This window comes from Linepithema humile, chromosome 1 (assembly GCF_040581485.1).
Source record: "Linepithema humile isolate Giens D197 chromosome 1, Lhum_UNIL_v1.0, whole genome shotgun sequence".
NCBI lineage: Eukaryota > Metazoa > Arthropoda > Insecta > Hymenoptera > Formicidae > Linepithema > Linepithema humile.
In genome coordinates, this window is record NC_090128.1 from 31,119,888 (window position 1) to 31,140,733 (window position 20,846).

The following is a 20,846-nucleotide window of genomic DNA, read 5'->3' on the forward strand; positions in this document are numbered from 1 at the left end:
GACCCAGAGCAGCCTCAGTGTAGCTAAAACGAACAAGCCCACAGTTTCAAGAACAGGCGAGGTAATATTCTGAAAATCATCATTTATCTTCGCAAAATACATTGCTTATTGATACGAATTTAACGTATGCAGTATTAGCGCGCCTGGATTAATTTTGAGCAAGTAAGCCTTTTGCTCGGGCGAGAACCGGAAATCGAAATTTTCCGACAGATATTGACAAATTTGACAATGCATTCCACCATGAACAAAGAAAAACAACAATTAAAACCAGTTGAATATAATACGCTAATTATAAAGTAAGTAACCAAACTCTTCACTTATTAATTCTTAATAGCAATTATTAATTTAAAAAATTTTTTAATTTATATTTTTTTTACAGAGGCAAACCAAGAATCGGCAAGACGAGATTGTTGGACGACATCGCACACAATATTCCTAAAAGTGTACAGTGTAATAATATGTCCTTGATTATGAATGACGCTAAGGTTGACGAACTCTCTTTACTCTTATTTAATTTTGATCGATGATTTTGCAAAAAAAAACGTAATCGAGAAAACGATTCTTTTTTAATCTAATTAGAAATTCACAGTTGTTTATTATAAAATATTATATTTTCTAATCCGGAATTTGAAAATCAGAATCAATACAGATGGCAACCAATGCTTCTTTTCTTAACACAGATTTCTTATAATTTGATCCATCTGATCTTCTCCATGTCGTTAAATTTCAACGCCGCCACCATCTCGGAGGAGCGCGAGAACAAATTAGTGTCGCAACTGGTCACATACGAGTTTTTCTGCGCCCTCAATCAACTTTTCAATGTTTGTTTTACGATAAGCGAGTCGTACAAAGCACTGTCCGAGGAGCAAAAGCGCAAAATACTGCGGAAATTTCTGATCAAACTAGTGAGAAGCTGCTTCAGCAAGCTGTGGGTTGTAATTATCGACGATGTCCAATAGAGTGATGACGATTCTATGCTGCTGTTTAACACAATAGTCAAACAGAACACTATTTTTTTCATCCTCAGTGTCAGATGTAAGCTCAATGGCGAGTATAAGATAAAGCCCGCCATTTTGGAAAAAGCACGAGTATGAATATTGATTAAAATACAGTTAAATGAATACTTATAGTTGTCATTAAGATCGGTTAATCGATTAATAATTAAAGTAATTTTTTTATTTAAAATTGTTGTACCACTTGTACACTTTTCCCTTCGATAGCGTCTCTTACCCGAACTATGCACGCAATCCACACAAAATTTCGACAGTTTTAATATTTTTGTTTGCAAGAAATAATCAAGAGACACGGTAGTGTCTCGCGCCAAGTTCACGCGCAGCGCAAGACCGACCGTGTATCTTTACGCGAGCACATGAGCTGATAGGAGTTGAGATTTTCATATCTCAATAATGCGTGGACCGATCGAATTTATAATAGGCTCAATCGATAGAGCACATGCGATTTACATAATAAAAGTATCTTTACTTTTTTTGTACATGCTTTCTAAAAAAATATATTAATTGCCAAAGTTTGCCAAAGTCGAAATATGCCGAAATCTATGTAAGTCTTGGTCGTCGTCGTCGTCGTCGTCTGTTCGTCATCCTTCTCTAATATATAAGTTTTTCCTTTGTCAACTAGAAGCATCAAAATGCGACATGGTTGTCCTTTTCTACATCCCGTGAAATGTCGATTCCCGCATAAGAGCGTCCTTTTTCTTTCCTTTCTTTTTCTAAAAGATGTCTGTCTTTTTTCAACATGGCGGCGCTCAGACCTGTCAGCTCGCAGCTTTGATGATACTAATCACATTGATATAATTAATATCGGTCGTAAAATGTATATGTAACGTGTTGTGGAGACGAATAGAGATAGTGTATATCAAAATAATAGTATTCTTTATAAAAAAAATTTTTCTCGTCTTGAAGTGCAGAAGTGTAGCAACACACATGCTGACAACACTCTTAAAAGGAACGTTCACAAGTGTCCCCTCCCGATTTGATTCTCCTTGAAATATGTTGTAAAACATACAATTTGAGAAGACACGTATTTTTTTATAGCGGCCCTAACTCAAATTTAAAGGGTGAAACACCCTTTTGAAAAAAAAGAGTTTTTTCTTTGTGTGTAACTATCGCCAAAACCGTAGGAGATATAAAAAAATGTTTCAAGTAGAAGTTGTATGGCTTGTAATGGGCTTTATAACTGTGTAGTTGGATTTTCAAAAAATGTAATTTTTTTTTAATTTACTCTTACCCCTTGGTATTATTTTTTCGAATTTCAAAATTTTTGTTGACAAAAGTTGTAGCATTTTTTACGCTGAATTCAATCATATATGATTTTATTATGTTCCGAAATCGCATCTTTCAAAAATAAGTCATCAGTATCATATTATATGCGTCGCGCTGCATGACGCATTGTTTATACCGCACTTGTGTTGCGCAATAGTCGTTAAATAAATATAAAAATGACATGTTATCACATATTTAAGGAAGAAAAGTTAACTAAAATTGTTGCTAAAGCATCCCTTCCACATTACACTTTTATAGATAATCGCTGCATTTCGTATGCAGCGCGTTGTCATATACAAGTTAGCTATCAGCGCATATTACACTTTGAAGTTTTGCTTGCAGTGACCACGGGAAAATAATTTATGAAACGAAAACAGTGAATGAATCAATCTATTCAACATATATCCACCCTGACTCTACTCTCTTGGCCCGACTTGACTGACAATGAATAAAATTCTGTACATACTCTTTTTCAATAATTTTAATATACTGCGATATATTCTACATACTATTACATTCTATTAAATTATTACGATTTTTTTAAACTATGGTATATAAAATCTTGAAATATAAAATGTATATTATAAGTATAATTATAATATATTGATACAATAAATAAGCTTTTATATATATATATAAGCTTATTTATATATATTATAATTATACTTATAATATACATTTTATATACCATAGTTTAAAAAAATCGTAGTAATTTAGTGGAATGTAATAGCATGTAGAATCACAGTATATTAAAATTATTGAAAAAGAGTAAACTGTACAGAATTTTATATTTTATTTCATTCTCAGTCAAGTCGGACCAAGAAGGTAGAGTCAGGGTAGATATATGTTGAATAAATTAATTCATTCACTGTTTTCGTTTCATAAATTATTTTCCCGTGGTCACTGCAAGCAAAACTTCAAAGTGTAATATGCGCTGATAGCTAACTTGCATATAACAACGCGCTGCGCACGAAATGCAGCGATTATCTATAAGAGTGTAATGTGAAAGAGATGCTTTAGCAACAATTTTAGTTAACTTTTCTTTCTCAAATATATAATAACATGTCATTTTTATATTTATTTTGCGACTATGCACAACACAAGTGCGGTATAAACGGTCATGCAGCGCGACGCATATAATGTGATATTGATGACTCATTTTTGAAAGATGTGATTTCGAAACATAATAAAATCATATATGGTTGAATTCAGCGTAAAAAATGCTACAACTTTTGTCTTTACAAAAATTTTGAAATTCGAAAAAATAATAACAAGGGGTGGGGGTAAATTAAAAAAAATTTTATTTTTTGAAAATTTAACTACACAGTTATAAAGTCCATTACAAGCCATACAACTTCTATTTGAAATATTTTTTTATCTCCTACGGTTTTGGCGATAGTTACACACAAAGAAAAAAACCGTTTTTTTTTCAAAGAAGTGTTTGATCCCTTAAATTTGAGTTAGGGCCGCTATAAAAAAATACGTGTCTCCTCAAATTGTATGTTTTACAACATATTTCAAGGAGAATCAAATCGGGGGAGGGGACACTTGTGAACGTTCCCTTGTTAGTATTCTGTAGTTAGTGGACAGAAAGTGTACTTTGTGCACATTGGTAAAATCGGCAGGTATGTAATGTTTATAGAGAAGAAATGTCTAACACTTGGATTGAAGCTGACGATACGCTAATTAAAAAAAGACAATGGCCTAGAGGTGCTAAAGATGTTTTTGTCATTCTTACAGAAATTTGATCAAAAGTAATCTGTTTTTATATATGAAAAAACGCAATAACTTAGAAATACAGATGGTTTTTTATACCCTTTTTATGATCACTAATAATTTTCTTATAAAAAATGTTGTAAAATATAAAAAAAAATTATTAGGTTTGTATAAATTAAGATTTCTATAATCAAAAAGAGGATCGTTGTATTGAAAATATGACGGGAGTGATGGTGGGATATTATTACCATTATTTTTACTAAAAAAAAAGAATCATATTTATTAAAATTATTTTTACTAAAAAAAAGAAATATCTCACAAAAAAACCTTTTTTTTAAAAAAAGGTAAAAAAAGGGCGCCAAGTACACGCCTTGTTATATTAAAAAAAAGTTTTCCTCCTAAAAAAATCTTTCCAAAAAATTGTTTTTTAAAAAAAAGTTTTCTTCATAAAAAACCTTTTCAAAGAATTGTACTTTCAAAAATATATTATATTAAAAAAAAGTTTTTTTCACAAAAAACCTTTCCAAAAAAAGTTGTATATATCATAAAAAACTTTCCAAAAAGATTGTATTTCCAAAAATATATTATAAAAAAATCTTTTTAAAAAAATTATATATATTTATTATAAAAAATCTTTCCAAAAAAATTGTACTTTTAAAAAAAGTTGTATATATTAAATAAAAATTTGCTACATATTCTGTCTATAAAAGAGGTGATATCAGAAAATGACGCCAAGTTTAAATAAAGAACTTTTCAAAAAAAGTTGCATGTATATCTAATTATTTATTTAAAAATGATATTTATGTTTATATCTAGTTAATTCTTCTTAAGTATACTTTTTAAAATAATTGCATCTGTATGTAGTTATTTTTTTTATATCTGTATCTAGTTAAATAAAAAAATTTTTCAAATTTAATCAAAATAAAAAAATATTACAAAATTTCGCAAAAAACTTGGCGCTGCTATAAAATAGCCTTCATTGCTCTATAATATTTTAAGATGTATAATAATATTTTAAGGCTATTTTATAGCAGCGCCAAGTTTTTTGCGAAATTTTGTAATATTTTTTTATTTTGATTAAATTTGAAAAATTTTTTTATTTAACTAGATACAGATATAAAAAAAATAACTAGATACAGATGCAATTATTTTAAAAAGTATACTTAAGAAGAATTAACTAGATATAAACATAAATATCATTTTTAAATAAATAATTAGATATACATGCAACTTTTTTTGAAAAGTTCTTTATTTAAACTTGGCATCATTTTCTGATATCACCTCTTTTATAGACAGAATATGTAGCAAATTTTTATTTAATATATACAACTTTTTTTAAAAGTACAATTTTTTGGAAAGATTTTTTATAATAAATATATATAATTTTTTTAAAAAGATTTTTTTATAATATATTTTTGGAAATACAATCTTTTTGGAAAGTTTTTTTATGATATATACAACTTTTTTTGGAAAGGTTTTTTGTGAGAAAAACTTTTTTTTAATATAATATATTTTTGAAAGTACAGTTCTTTGAAAAGGTTTTTTATGAAGAAAACTTTTTTTAAAAAAACAATTTTTTGGAAAGATTTTTTTATGAGGAAAACTTTTTTTTAATATAACAAGGCGTGTACTTGGCGCCCTTTTTTACCTTTTTTTAAAAAAAAGGTTTTTTTGTGAGTATACATATACCGGGTGTTTCAGACCACCCGTCCCACCCTTTTAAAACGCAGGGATGTGCTTGTACAAAAAAATGACTCAGACGAAATTTGCATGATTTCGAGGTATCTATCTGATGGTGACCTTGACTTTGACCTCGCAGTTGATTTTCAAGGTTATTTGAAGGTCAGAGTTATTTTTTTAAATGGAAACCCCTATTTTTGATTCTAAAATCTAATAGCTGGTATCAAGAGCTTTTCAAAACACTATAATGAAGTTATTTTTTATTAAGTACTTTTCGAGTTATGAGGCTTGTAAATTACAGTATTTTGACATAAAATACAAAATATCTTGTAAAATATTCAATTTTTGGGAATCTTACCTTAATACTTTTATGCATAAAATAATGAGACAAATCAATTGGTATAAAGAAAACACATAGTTGCTTTTAAGAAAAAGTATGCAGTTGCATGTTGCAAACTACATATTCTTACTACAGATCCCTCGAAATCATGCAAATTTCGTCTGAGTCATTTTTTTGTACAAGCATATCCCTACGTTTTAAAAGGGTGGGACGGGTGGTCTAAAACACCCGGTATATATAACGCGTTGCGCAGCAGCACTTGATACTAATTGTTGTTCGAACATTGTTACAACTATTACAAAAATAATTACCGTAAGATCATGACTATGCAGGGCAAAAGTATACTCTTATCTTTCACTTACAAAGTATAAACACACCTGCTAACATTGATTTGTATTTACACAAAAAAGTCTTATTTATATTTGTACCGCCCTCAGATTATCGAATTGGGTCATATAGACAAGTGGTATCACGCAGCACTCGCATGTCAGGTTCTGTGTACGGAATTCCTCCTGAACTCGAAAAGTTAGTTTAAATATATTAATAAATAGCAAAGAAGGTTTATTTGTATCTATAATTGTGTATGCCTATTTGTTTTTTTTTAGATTGATTCAAGAAAGAAGTTTTGGCAACCCAGGATGGATAGAAAGTTATCTGATAAGCCTCACACAATCTGGCGGCATTGTAACAGTATATATTCGCAAAATGGAAGCTGAGGAAATGGGCTATGTGCTTCCTCCCATTATTATGCTTAAAAAGTCTATTTTTATTTTTAAATTTTTAGTTGTTCGATAATTACATTATTTTACAAAAAATTGGGAACATTTTTTAAACGCTCAAAGTTGAGCAATTTTCAAACCGTTATAACTCGACAAAAATCATTGCAGACTAAAAATTAAAATAACGTTGTAAACTTTACACTTTTACATGCTTTTGAACAGCTTTTAAAAAATTTTTTTATCTTTACATTTTTGAAGTTGAAAAAAAAACGTTTTGTTTTTTTTTAATTACATACTTTTAACACTCTGCAACTCAATAAAAAGTTTTTCTTGCAAAAGTAATAATAATATATAATTGTGTAACAATAAGTGTCAAAAACTACAATATTTTATCTATAAAATGCGTTTTTTTTTAATGTTGCTACAATTATTCTGTCCACGTGAAAGTACAAACTTCAAGCTTTAAAATCCTTTTTTTATTTTTTTTCTGCGATAATTTTTCACCGAATTTCAGCGGTTTGAAAATTGCTCAATTTTGAACATTTGAAAAATGTTCTCTATTTTTTGTAGAGTAATATATTTTCTTCAATATAAAGTAAATATTTCTTTAATATAAGACATAAAATTAAAATATAAAATAAATATTCTTTATTATAGTATAAAGTAAAATTATATAAAAAGCAAAATTTATTAAATATTTATTAATATTAACTCAAAATTAAAAAAAAAATCTTTTAAAAATTGGAAATTGGGTGAATTTGGCCGGATGGTTGCGTTTTCAAAATCTGAGTCGCAGTATCTCAGAAAAAGTTGGTCAATTATTGCGTTTACAGAGTCTGTGAAGGATTCTGCAAGGGACTTCGATTCGAGAGAAAGAGGGGGATAGATCATTGGTTCCTAGGATGTTAATGTTAGGATGAGGATTAGGAAGATAAATAATTTCCTCTATAGGTTGTATTGAAGGGGAAGTGGGCGGAAATCAGGATATTTTCAAAAGAAATTTGCAGTGGCTTATGTTTGGATTCTGTTTGTCATTTTGTTCTGATAATTACAATCTACGAGCACTACAAGCTTTCTTTGATGTTTCAGATGCTCGCCGCTCAGATCGCACGATGCGTTTCTTGTCCCGTATGTCAGCAAACTTTCTCGCTTCGGGTCGAATTTTCATTCCCATCAATGTTAACATCTCCAAAAGTGGGTGGAATCCTTCATTGAAAATACAAGTTGCCAAATATGTTACAAATTCTAATGAAAATATTGCCAAATATGTTGAAAATTCTAATGCGTATCGCTGTTATAATCCAGCTGAAAGAAAGTTAATAGTAAGCTGTGATGTTTGTTTTACAAACATAAAAATCAACGACAAAAATTGCAACGCTGATGAAGTTGAAGCTGGTTTTAGTCAATCATCTGAGTCAACAGTCAGTCAAGATAGTGATTCTGATACAAACTTTGAATCATTCAAAACCACACCAGATTACTGTGGAAGGTCTACAGCTACTTCAAGAAGTCCACCAAGCAAGAGACTGCAATATTTATGTTTGAAAAACGTATGCTAGAGAAATGGTCTGCGAAAGCAGATCGCGAGCTTGTATTGGAGACTTTGAAGCGAGGTGTAATGTAGTTGACAAAACTGGACATCTGCAGGCTTTGACTACGCAACATCTTTTGGAGGAGTCAAGGGACAGTCTTGCGTTTGCGACTGAACCAGTATTTGCTAGTCTGGTTAATGTATTAGGTAGATAACAATGATTAAATTCTCAATGTTATAAAGATTTAATTGATTTATGCTAATATTTTATCACAATTCAGTATAGATAATACTTATAAAATTGTATGTGTCAATCTTAGGTAATTATGAGAACATATCTCAACTGTCTCTGGCAAACCTGAAAGATTACAAACTGCACGACATAGAGATACGCTATGGATTGCTGCAAGTAGGAGAAGGCTTGGCATTTTTACACAGTAATGTAAAATTACTGCATAAGAATTTGTGTCCAGAATCAATTGTTATGAATGTTCATGAAGCATGGAAGATATTTGGCTTTGACTTCTGTGTCTTAAATCAAAATTCAGACAGTAAAGGTATATGAAGATCATTGATTGATAAGCATATCTGCTCTAGTTATATTAATGCATCTTAATATAACTACAAATTAATATTCATTCAGAAAGAGAAAATTTACAATTATGTACAATTATTAAATTATTTATGTTTGGTTTAGTTATTGTATTTTCATGAATTGTATTTACAAGTTGTTATATTTTTGTAGCCATCATGGCCATATCTGGAATACGATCCCACACTCCCAGCTGTAGTGCAACCTCAGTTAAATTATCAAGCACCCGAATGTATATTAGCAGCAACGGACCGCCGAGCGATATTTTTTTACTGGGCATGCTAATATATACAATACATTTTTCAGGACATCAGCCACTTAATGACTCTCCCAATGACTTGGGAAAGTGCCGACGTTTTCTAGAAAATTTTAAAAGATCCAACATTTCAGCAAAGCAGCTTCCAATTCCGGAGACTTTGAGAGATACTGTAAGGCTCATGTTAAGTCAAAGTCCAGAATTAAGATTGGATGCTCATCAATTCATCAAGGTAGATTTTTCTTGAAACAATATTTTGGACGAACTTTGTTTATTTAATGAAATATCTAAAATTTTTAATTTTAATGAAACAATTGAGTAAAAAAATTAATGTCTATCTACAATTAATTGTAAATAAATGATTATAGATCGAATATTTCGCAGACATTGGTGTTAAGACATTAAATTACTTAGACAAATTATTCCAATGGGATAATCTGCAAAAATCGCAGTTTTACAAAGGTCTTCCACAGTTGATGAAGCAATTGCCACATAGAGTGATATTGCATAGAGTACCCGCACTTTATAAGAAACTAGTGAATCCTTCTATGATACCATTTGTATTGCCGAGCATATTGCAAGTGATGGAAGTTACTGAGGTAGAAGAATTCCGCGAGCATATCCTTTCTAATTTAAAACCTGTTTTTGCTTTGGAAGATCCGCCACAAGTGAGTGAAATAATACAAAATATATAATAAATATTAATAATAAAAAATAATAAAATAATCAATTGTGTTTAAAGTTTAATACATTAAATATATAAAATACGCATCGATTTTCTTTACAGATCAGTTTGGTTCTCATGCAGCATGTAAATTTATTGCTCAAACTATGCCCCACGGACGTCATTAAGACCGATATAGTGCCTATGTTATTGCGTGTTTTGGAATCCGAGTGGGAACAGCTTCAAGAGCTTTGCCTGTTGGCATTACCAAACATAGTGACGATGATCAAGGACCAGTAATAAAAAATGCCATACTGCCGCGAATGAAAAAGATATGTTTGTCGCCAGACAAGAAACCCACTAGTCTTGGGATACGCATTAATTGCTTGCTGTGTCTTGCAAAAATGTTGCCGAACTTCTATCGTTGGCTAGTGTTCGACCAAATATTACCGTTTCTGCAGGAAGTTTGTCATTCTGGCGAACCAGCCATTTTAATGGCTATTATAGGTAATATTTGTATATTTTGTTGTGTGTCGAAAGACCACAACGTAATAATTATAGGTTAATTAGGCAATAACAATAATAAACATTTAGAATTAATCGAGGTCACTTCTCGAGAATCCTGTGACAAAAGTTATTTAATTATTAAACAATCAGGCGCTGACGCGAGCACTCGTTTTAGAAGCCCGAGTGTCACTTGCGTCTAAAGTAGGTTAAACAGATCAGCATTTTGGTAACACAATGGATCGATATAGTTCAAGTCTCATTGTGTTCCGAATACTGATCCGTATAAATAAAGGCGGCACACAAGGCGCCGCGGGTTTTTATCAGCAAAGTTCCGGACGAAGCACGACACGTCGCGTACACGCGTAACCGCAGTAGTACGGTCGCCGAGTGAGTGAGGTGACAAGTGTAATAACAAAATATCGAATAAAAGTTATTCTATCTATTTAAAAGTACATAATTCTTCTAACTCTCCGAGCCAAAGCCCCCCAGCACGGCGAATCCCGAATCTTTACGCAGCGCCTACCGCCACCGAAGTAGGCGCAACAAATTGGTGGCAGCGGTGGGATTCGCCATTTTTACCGTTTATCCGGATGTTCTAGATACCTTGATGACCTGGGCACGGCTGCAGCTGGACTAAGAAGTCTAATACAAAGAGTTAGAAGCACAGGCGCCAGAGCTAAAAACAACGCAAAACGAAAGTTAAAGTGTTGAAACTGGTGACCAAGAAAGTGACAAGGCCGAAGCAACCCGTAGCAGCAATCAGCAGAGGGACAGCGTGAGCCTAGTAGAACTCCGCAGGAGCTGAATCAGCGCAACCTGAGCAGAGCAGCCTTATCGCAGAGACGGATCACGACCTGCCTCAATAGCCGACAGCCGAACGCAGAAGACAGCCCGACGCAACGGCACGAGCAGCGATTCAATATGCGAGCGATAATAATTCTGTAAGTTACTGACAAAAAAATTGTACACCAAAAAGTAAGCGGCGTTAATGTCCGAAGAACGCGATAACCCCAACGTGCAACTTAATCGATCCTGGCTATTCAGCAGCCAGGGCCAACGAGTGATAAGCGCTCTTATAAACCCGAATCAGGGAACACAGCGTGCGACACGCGGAAATCGCGAACTCAAAACACAGAGTTCTAGTATCGAAAACGCGAGCGAGAATCCGGAAGTCCACGAAAATATAGAAATAAATTGACACTACTCTTTCGGGGAAATAGATACGAGTCTAATACCCGAAAGTGAGGATAGGGAAACGCGTCGAAACAGACAAATAGGCAGTAGAACACCGAGTCGCGCGTCAACAAATAGCGAGTCCGAACTGACCTCATACGATAGCAGTATATTCGATCCGCGCGAGATAAGATACGAGAGCACGATGACCCAAGCACCGCGCAACATAACTGCCAACGCGATAGACGAAGACATAGAATCGTTACGCGAGCAATTAAGTAACGAGGGCGAAGAGACTGTAACAGCGGCCGGAACGCAGAGAAATCGCGAAAACTGAGCAGATGGAAATAATGGTCGAATTTATGAGCGACATGCAAGTCCAACTACAAGGAACACTTCCACACGCAAATACTACGCTTGCAAGAGCAGTTCGTCGATCTACAAGAACAGCAACGCGATATAAGGAACACGATTCGACCAGTCGCGTTCAGGCCTGATAACAAGGCACAGGTTTCACCACGACGTGTAACAGAGACGAACGTGACATACGGACGTGGCCCATCCGATATACGGAGTAGGTCCCTACCCGCGACCAGCTACATGCAATTAAAAGAGGTGCGGAGTATAATACCGGAAATTAACGATACCTCGCAGCACAAAATCCAAGAATTTTTAAGCGCAAGCACATATGCAATCGAAAGCATAAATCCTACAGAAGAGTCACAGTTACTCAAGGCCATATTGTGCACTAAACTAAAGGGAAAGGTCATGCTCGATTTCCAGACGCGAAATATACAAACGTTCGCAGAACTGAAGCAAGAACTCGAGGCATGCTATACGACCCGTAAAAGCATTGCTCACCTGCAGTTAGAGTTTAACACACACGGAAAAAAAAATTTAACTGTCACAGCTAAAAACTAGGTCCTGTAACTAAACTTCGCTTGTATTATAGGGACACCTAAAGTTGTTGTTGCAAGATCTATTTTTATTAGCTGAAAGGCTTGTAACTGTGGCAGCTAAAGATTTAGCTGCAGTACACACTGCAGAAAATAGCTATGGCAGTATGCATAACAACAATTAGTTGTGACGCGCACATTGTTTAGCTGTTAGAGCTGTAAGTTTTGGTATCATTGCTAATATTTTAGCTATGTCAGCAAATCTACCCAAAATGACGTTTATATTCGAGGTTTGTCCCACAGCTAAAATAATATCAATGGCAGTAAAAATGGTATAAACGGTAGCTATAATTGATAGTTAAATAATTTTATTGACTTATGGAGGCTAAAAAATATAAGGAAAAAGTAAAATCACACATGCAAAATTATATTTTTATATTTACCTTCCTTATACATATATGAGTACTAATTCTTATTATACATAACTAATACACTAAAATACAAAATTACGCCGATATACATTGCAAAAACAATTTTGTTGAAAAAAGTATTATAAGTGTATTGTAAAAGAGATTACTTAGTATTACGAAATTATATTTAATATTATAAGTACTTAACAATAACGCATATAACGTGTGTGCTCTTTTCATATAAAATTAATAAATAAAAAAATTTACTCATTTTAACATAAAATATCTTCATATAAAATATATGGTATTGTATTACACACATAAACATGTAAACAGACTCAGGAAAGTATGACATTAGGTGAAAAGTAATATCACACAGGATGATGTAAAATAATATATCGCTCACCAGTTGCCATAGTATAAATGAACAAAGGAAAAGGATCCAATAAGTCTTCATATTTAATAAAAATCCACTTAGTACTTCGTTCTACTTCAAAACCACCAATATCACAATTAAGGCCCATATTTAGAACAGAGAAACAAATAAAAAAAAGATTATTTTGATGAAGAATAATGTGTTGAATTTCTGCAAAAATAGGACAGGAATTTTCGTCCGTTCCACAAACCAATACCATTTTGGATTGATACCGAGTGCCTTTATAATTAACAAAGTTTGTAATAAAAGAATGTGGATCACGAAGTATATTAGTTGGCAAGAATGGTGCAAAATAGTTAAAGCGATCGTGTTTAGTAATATTAATATTTCCTGATCCTACTTCAAAAGTTGGAATAATACTTTCCTGAGCCATTAGTTTATAACAAAACGAAAGTTGATAACGAGTAGCAATGGAAAAAGCAATATTTTTTCTTGACGTTATAACTTTAGCAATTTTCTTAAGAGCTTTATGAAATCCTTCAAGCCTCATCGCAGATAATAAAATAAGTGGACCAGATTGCATCATGACGCGTGAATAGTGAACAAGATGATGATGTTTTGGTTTTAAACGTTCGTTCGTGCATTTCATATATTGGTTATGGTGTTCCAAAACTAATACTTTAAATGCAGAAGCAAAATCGTCTGACACTGATCTACTTTGCAAAAGTTCAAGAATTTCTTTTAATAACAAATACAATTTCCAAAATGGATCATTATATGATTTCACACAATGTCCAATAATAACACCGAAAAGTCTACAAAAGATAAACATTTCTGAGGCTGTCATTTTTAGTTTGCTTTTTGTTGCAAAATCATTATCAATATAAGGTGGTTTATTTTGTACACCAGGACCATAATGAAACATTTGCACACTGTGATTGAGATTTGACAAGTTAAAATCACCGATGTCAATAAAATGACTTATTATTGGAATCATATCATAGTGAGCAATACCTTCTAAAACATCATGCATGATGTCAACATAAGCATTATCAGTCACATGAAATGAATTGACTTCATTAAAGACGCATTCTTCTGTAATTCCAGTAAGTGAACTATTTTCTAAGGCTAAATCAGTTACATAAGATGTATGTGTTCTGAGAACAGTTTCGTCTTCAAGACAGGTAGTTCCACAAAGAGTGCGATGTAATTTGCAAAATCTACATGCATAGTTAGCACGAAAACTTTGAAGAAAACCACACATAGCATGGAGTCCTAAATTGTCGCCAAATAGTAAACCTAGTACAAAGTAGATTTTATGGATATTACCGTTTATAGTAACTGTTATCCCGTTTTGTTCTAAAAAATTAAGCTCCTCAATCAAAGGTGCAAATATTTGTTTGTTCCCAAATTCTTTTCGGTCTTGAGATTGAAACAAGAGAACTAAGAAAATATTCTCCAAACGAGATATGCATTCAGGTGGCAGACAGGGTACGTAACAATATACTCCTCCAAGAGCAGCACTATGAGATCCCAATGGATTATTCACTTCCCAATCATCATAATAAATAAAAAGTGGTAAAACAGTAGCATTACTGTCAAAGTTCTTTCTCTTCTGACACCAAAGTTTAGATTGAATAAAGTTCTTTACACTATCTGAATCTTTAAGTGAATTAATGTAATGCATTGTAGCAGTAAATGCATCAGGCAGTTCAAAAAATTGTTGTAATACCTGTCTCAAAGGTATGAAATAACTATAAACGTCTTTAACTTTTTCAACAAGAAATGATCCAGTATCTTTACATACCCTTCTGTTACCTATGCAATACTTAATAGGAGCTATATAATTAGTAGAAGACTTAAAATATTTAACACGTTGGTACTCATTCTGAAGATGGTTGAATGAATGTTCTAGACAATCCAATATTGATGTTATATCTTTCATTGTTTCATTATCAGAACCAAGTGTATTTAAGTGTGAAACAATTTTTTCTTTTAAAATGGAACTATGGCGACTTATTAGAAATATAATATCATCAATAATGGATTGAATATGGTTTCGTGGGATTGAAGGTTTATTATATAATTTTGCAACAAAAGCATTACTGCGATCTTTTATAATAGACTCATTGTCAATAAGAGTTATTTCACGCAAATAATTTTTGGCACCAATTTCTGTTGATAATATATCAGAATTACTTGTATTAACCTGGTTAATACATTCATTAAAAATTTCAGCGTTATTACAATCAATACGATGTTCATGAGTAGACTTAATAGTAGACCAAGCAGGAAAATTATGATTAGGTCCAACTAAATGTTTTCGCAATGAATTTCGCAACGACCATTGTCGATAACATCCATTTTCACCACATTTAAAAACTGTGAATGAATGAGCACGATGTTTAAAATCAAAATGCATAAATAAACCATTGACAGATGTTTCTGTTTTTTTACATAAAAAACACTTAGGCATGACGCTAATGAAATACTTTTGGGAAAAAGATTTATAATCTTTTGTATTCTTTAATCAAAGCAAGAACACTACAAGTGAGTTGAGAGTTTTTATGCTTATCCCACAAAGTTTCAAAATTGTATACAGCTCTTTGCAAAAACATGAAGAGTTGCCTTATTTCGAGAGGATATTCAATATTTAAAGCAGTACATATTTTAAAAACGAGGTCTATACCTTTCAGTGGTGTTTCTACTTCATATCGCAAGTTGTTGATTACAACAAAGCACTGATGAATTTCATCAAAGCTGGGACCAACTATCACTGTAATGGGCTGCGAGGTCACACCAAATGATCGCAATTTTTTCGTACGCTCTTCTAATCTTGCATCCAAATCAGTAATCGTCTGCAAAATATTAACGTATTTTTAGAATAATATTAAAATAATTAACTTATAATATGGTATATAGGCTTTAATTCAACAAAAAATGCAACATAAAAAAAGAAAGATTGAAAAGTAAAATCAATTTAATTGTATATTTACCTTCACATGTAAAAGAAATGCTTCTTCACATTCTTCCCTAGAAGGTCTCCAATCTCTTGGTTTACCTTTTTTAATCGTGATTACAGGGAACAAATGAGGCATTAACGATATAATTGCAACTTTGGTGCCCTCTATAGAAATATGAATAATTATATTACAAATATAATCATAATATATACATATCATAATAGCAACATAATATATATATAAATATATTACAAAATAAGTTGAATATAAAATCGCTACACAATATCACTGTAAAATGAGACATTATTAAAATCTTACCAGGTGTCAAAACATTATCCAAACGCTTTTTAGCTTTAAAATTCACTCTGTCAGTTATAAATTCTGATAATTTTGGCCAAGCAATATAAAGTTTTAAACCGTGTTCTGGATGTAATATTTCAAAATCTTGTTCCAGCTTAAAATAAAACATATATTTCTGTATAATATATAACATTTTATTTGATTTTATATAACATATATATATATATATATACTATATTATACTCACTAATAGATAACCTAATGGATCAGAGAGAGCTGGAAACTGATCTATATACTCATAACAAGGCTGACTATTAGTTATAAGATCTTGAACTCGTTTTTTTGAAGTTTGAGACCAATATGTAGTGACTTTTTGCCATGGTCTAGAATTATTCTTCAGCCATAACAAATATTCTTCATAATTAGCAATGTCAGCGTCACTCAACTCATCTACAAAAAACGCAATAATAAATATTAATGATACTCTTCATTTTACAATAATTTGTTATCACATAGGTACACGTACAGAACATAAACACAGACATGTACAATATATACTGCTGATATAAATATCACTAAATTCATTTTTCTCGCAATATATTTAAACTTTTCTCAGTAGAACTTACTTTCAGTCACAGCTGTTACAACAGGTATAGTAGACTTTAAAGATAACAAACCAGCTTTGATAAGTTGTCTTCGTGTGGAATAGTATTTTGTGATTATTTTACCTCTTCCTTGTGACTCTCCTTTCTTATGCTTTATATACCAGACACTCTGCAAGAACAAATAATGTTAACAAAATAATTCCAGACCAAAATAGCAATATGTAAATTGTACATTTATATGTTTATTTTTGTTATTTATATATACGTATTTTATTGTTTTATTATTATTATTAATGTTATTATTACTGTATTATACACGAACTAAACTTAACTTACCTTTTCTTCAGTAGGAAATAATTTTTGTACTTCTTCGCTTAAAAATAATGCTCTGCTGCTTGTAATACTGCAGTTTATGTTAGGTGACAGCTCATTACTAACAATTAATTTTGCAAGCTTATTTCGCATATCATTATTCAACCTTTTTTCTTTTTGGTATGAACTTAGCACCAATAAGCATTCTTCAGATTTTTTTAACACAGCTTCAAGATTCTGCAATAATAAACACAATAATAAGAAACATAACAAATTTAAATATTTTTATTTTAATATATTCTTCTTACATATTCATCATCAGTCAGATGTCGTTTCACCCCTAATTGATTTTCTTTATTTTCAAGTAATACATCTAGTCAGAAAAGTTATTATTTATAATAATAGTTAATATTAAACATATATATAATTAGATTAAGATTAACATAAGAATGTTTTGTTCTCACCATTAAGTTCACTAGTAGCGACAGAGACATTGTCCGAAATACTCTGCTGAGTTTCAGGCAATGATTGTAGGTAGTATATAATATCTTGATTGTGTATATTGCTCTCTATATTTTTCTGCTTTATAGGATTTTCTACTTGTTCTTGTTGTGCAGCTAGTGACTGTTGTTCATGATTAATTGTATTAGAATTTTCTTCCGGATGTAACTGTTGAATCTTGGCAAACATTTATATCAATATATTAATGTTATTTATATGGTAAGGTAGATTGCCTTACTCGACAAAGTAATGTGAAGAAAAGTAGAATGTTAAATGAATACCTCTCTTTCATTTAGATATTGTTTCACAATACTTTGAAATTTTCTTCGCGGTCCTATGTTTGGGATTAAACTCTTAAGATCTTCTTCCGTTAAAATATTCAATTGATCTGCTTCAATTTCTTGAGCTAAAATTAAAGCAAGTAGAAGATAAAAAAACATGATATATTAGAGTTAAATATTAGACAGCGCAATATGTATCAATAAAACTATAAATTTTCTTAATCACTCGCTAAACGATAAGATAACCATCCCAAGTAGCAAGGGTACATCATTTGACATCATAATAACGTCATAAGGACTTTACTACCTGGGAAAGAAAATGGACGTAGGAATATCTGAACCGAGCATATTTCCGCAGGGTTGAAGCTTGAGGGAAAAGAAGGGATATGATTAATCAAGATGACGATGACGATTAATTATACGAAATAACGATATGGTTACGTATTCCGTATTCATGTACGAAATACATTACCTTAAATCCCAACGATGGCTCGGTTAAAATCATGTCAATGGGACGTGAAAATAGATATATCGTGTGTTATATGTACGCAAAATCTCATCAATCAAGATGGTTGCAATGGATTTTCCCTTCATTCCTCAGATTTCACTCCCCTCGTCCAAACGAGTCCAAGTTATACGTTACTCTTACCATTTTTATCAAAAATAAATTGACTTACTTACCTGTAAAGTTCGCTATTATTTCAGGAGAAAATCCCCATTTAGTTAATAAATAATATGTACTACACGCACTTGTGCTCGACATGATCTCAAAAACAAGCTTCGAAAGACAAGGAGAAAACGTTTATACCTTCGATGTAGCACGTAGCATGTAGCACTGCGTATCACCGCTGCGCCACTATCGCGCCGTCGATGTTCTTTTTAAAAAGCGCGTATTTTCAATCGATTGATATATCGGCTTATCTTGTGCGCCTAAGACATTCCGATATTCATTGCCAGTTCAAAAGTCGATGGCACACGTAACGTGAAATGTATCATTGTTGAGCAATACTTATATGCCTTTGCTAAGTAAGATATATCAGATATAGCTAGGACAGCAAACCTTTTTTGTATAGTAGCAAATTTGATAGCAAACATAGTTTCAGCAAATATGGTTTGCTATGGCAAAGACAATTTTCTTTTCCATACATGTATCAGGTAGCTGAGACAGTTAACTTTATGTTGCTAAATAAAATGACTGTAACAGACATGCGATCATCTACAAATTTTGCTACTATGCCGACGTATTAGCAACAGCAGCAAATATTTGTTATATAGTAGCGATTTTGGTTGTTACAGCAGCAAATACAGTTTCAGCAAACCATGATTAGTTGTGGCAGCAGCAATTTTTTTTTCCGTGCATTCAAGCAAAAGCAGGGGGAGGGCGCTCAAGCATATGGCCTGCGAGTGGATCAGCTCGCAATGAAATTCTATGAGTCAACGATTGAAGGCAAGGGACACACCGTGGCCGAAAAGAACACGATTAAGGGAACAATACAAGGCCAGGCCCTGCAAAATTTTCAATTAGGATTGCAGGAGGACATAAAAATAATAGTCCGATCGCGGAACTACAGCAATCTGCAAGAGGCGATAGTAGTAGCTGCCTCAGAAGAAAAAATGAGAGGCCCAAACGTGATAAATAAGCCTAATTACAAAGCGGTAGGTACCACGCGAGAAAAACCACCGCAATGTGCAAAATGTGGCAAATGGGGCCACCACGGACGCGAATGCCGCACAAGTCGCTTCGCTAACCGATTTAACTTACCCAAGGCGGACGGACAAAGAGTAAACGCTCTTGAAAAATATTGCAAGCATTGCAAAAAGACAGGACACTTGCGCGACGAGTGTTGGCTGCTAAGCGGCCGACCCGAAAAAGGGGCCAACTCAAACGACAATGTACGTCCAAGAGACATTAAATACACTAAGAGTGCTAAGGGCAAGGGCGACGATAGCGACAACGAGAGCGAGGTCACTGCCAAGAGAACAGCTCGACCAGCGAAAACTCTACAAGTCGCACATACCGATAAAATAACGCAAACAAACACGGATTTGGATCTGATTAAAATCCCTGTTAAAGAAGCAAAAGGAGAAATATCTATCATGCTGGTGGATACCGGCGCTACATTAACATTAATACAGTTAAAGCATCTGAAGGGAGAAACGCTAATCTATGACGAAAAAATCACATTAATCGGCGCCACCGGAAGAAAAATGGAAACTTTGGGGATAATTGAAGGCAATATACCCATGCGCAACAAGCGCATAAGACACAAGATACATGTGGTGGGAGATGATTACCCCATAACACATGAAGGAATTCTGGGCGCAGATTTTTTTAAACGGCATGTGACACATTGGGAGTACCCCACTAAGCGATTAACCATAGGAGAAACTACATTCAAGCTGTTTCCTTATAAGAAAATAACATTGGCACCACGAAGTGAAACAGTCGTGCAAGCCACGACAAGCGGAAACGCTCTAGGAGTCGTGCACGTATTAGAGACACGACCAGGGGTGATCATCGGCGGCTGTTTAGTAAACGCCAGTGACTATAGCTGTCCCGTAAGCGTAATAAACACTACCGACGAAAAGATCGAAATACAAGCCCCACACGTCGATATTGAGCCTATAGAAAATAAGGTGGAAGCACAAATCTTAACCACCGGAAAATGCGAGGAGGAGAATACAGTACTTTTATCGCGCATTGGAAAAACAAAGAAGTTAATAAGGACCGAGCATATGAATTGC

The 20,846-nt window shown here is 33.0% G+C and overlaps 1 protein-coding gene, 1 long non-coding RNA gene and 1 pseudogene across 3 annotated transcripts in view; 2 read left to right on the forward strand and 1 right to left on the reverse strand.

The window, feature by feature from the left end:
- The window catches only part of LOC136997203 (uncharacterized), a 228,001-nt gene that overhangs the window by 134,845 nt on the left and 72,310 nt on the right, over nucleotides 1–20,846 (forward strand). The gene's annotated exons all lie outside the window — the stretch shown is intronic.
- On the forward strand, nucleotides 241–12,538 carry LOC105670738 (SCY1-like protein 2; annotated as a pseudogene).
- LOC136998025 (uncharacterized) lies at nucleotides 12,717–19,285 on the reverse strand. Of its 2 annotated transcripts, none has more exons than XM_067350054.1 (10): nucleotides 18,783–19,285; nucleotides 18,102–18,226; nucleotides 17,784–17,997; nucleotides 17,628–17,692; nucleotides 17,344–17,556; nucleotides 17,029–17,176; nucleotides 16,650–16,852; nucleotides 16,421–16,577; nucleotides 16,136–16,266; nucleotides 12,717–15,997 (listed from the first exon to the last, which is right to left on the reverse strand). In XM_067350054.1, exons 1-10 carry the CDS (start codon nucleotides 18,862–18,864, stop codon nucleotides 15,647–15,649), a joined length of 1,689 nt encoding a protein of 562 aa, XP_067206155.1. In that variant the 5' UTR covers nucleotides 18,865–19,285; the 3' UTR covers nucleotides 12,717–15,646. The 2 variants fall into 2 exon arrangements, with proteins under 2 accessions (XP_067206155.1, XP_067206524.1); XM_067350423.1 differs by having other exon boundaries at nucleotides 16,421–16,556; nucleotides 18,783–19,284.

What these genes read in the sequence shown, in the direction of transcription:
- LOC136998025 (XM_067350054.1), bottom strand. Translation starts at nt 18,864, where the DNA reads ATGTCGAGCACAAGTGCGTGTAGTACATATTATTTATTAACTAAATGG. An exon ending in CGCTACTAGTGAACTTAATG is followed by an intron (nt 17,693 to 17,783) that starts GTGAGAACAAAA and finishes TTTTCTGACTAG; the next exon opens with ATGTATTACTTGAAAATAAA. An exon ending in TATTTCCTACTGAAGAAAAG is followed by an intron (nt 17,177 to 17,343) that starts GTAAGTTAAGTT and finishes TTGTTCTTGCAG; the next exon opens with AGTGTCTGGTATATAAAGCA.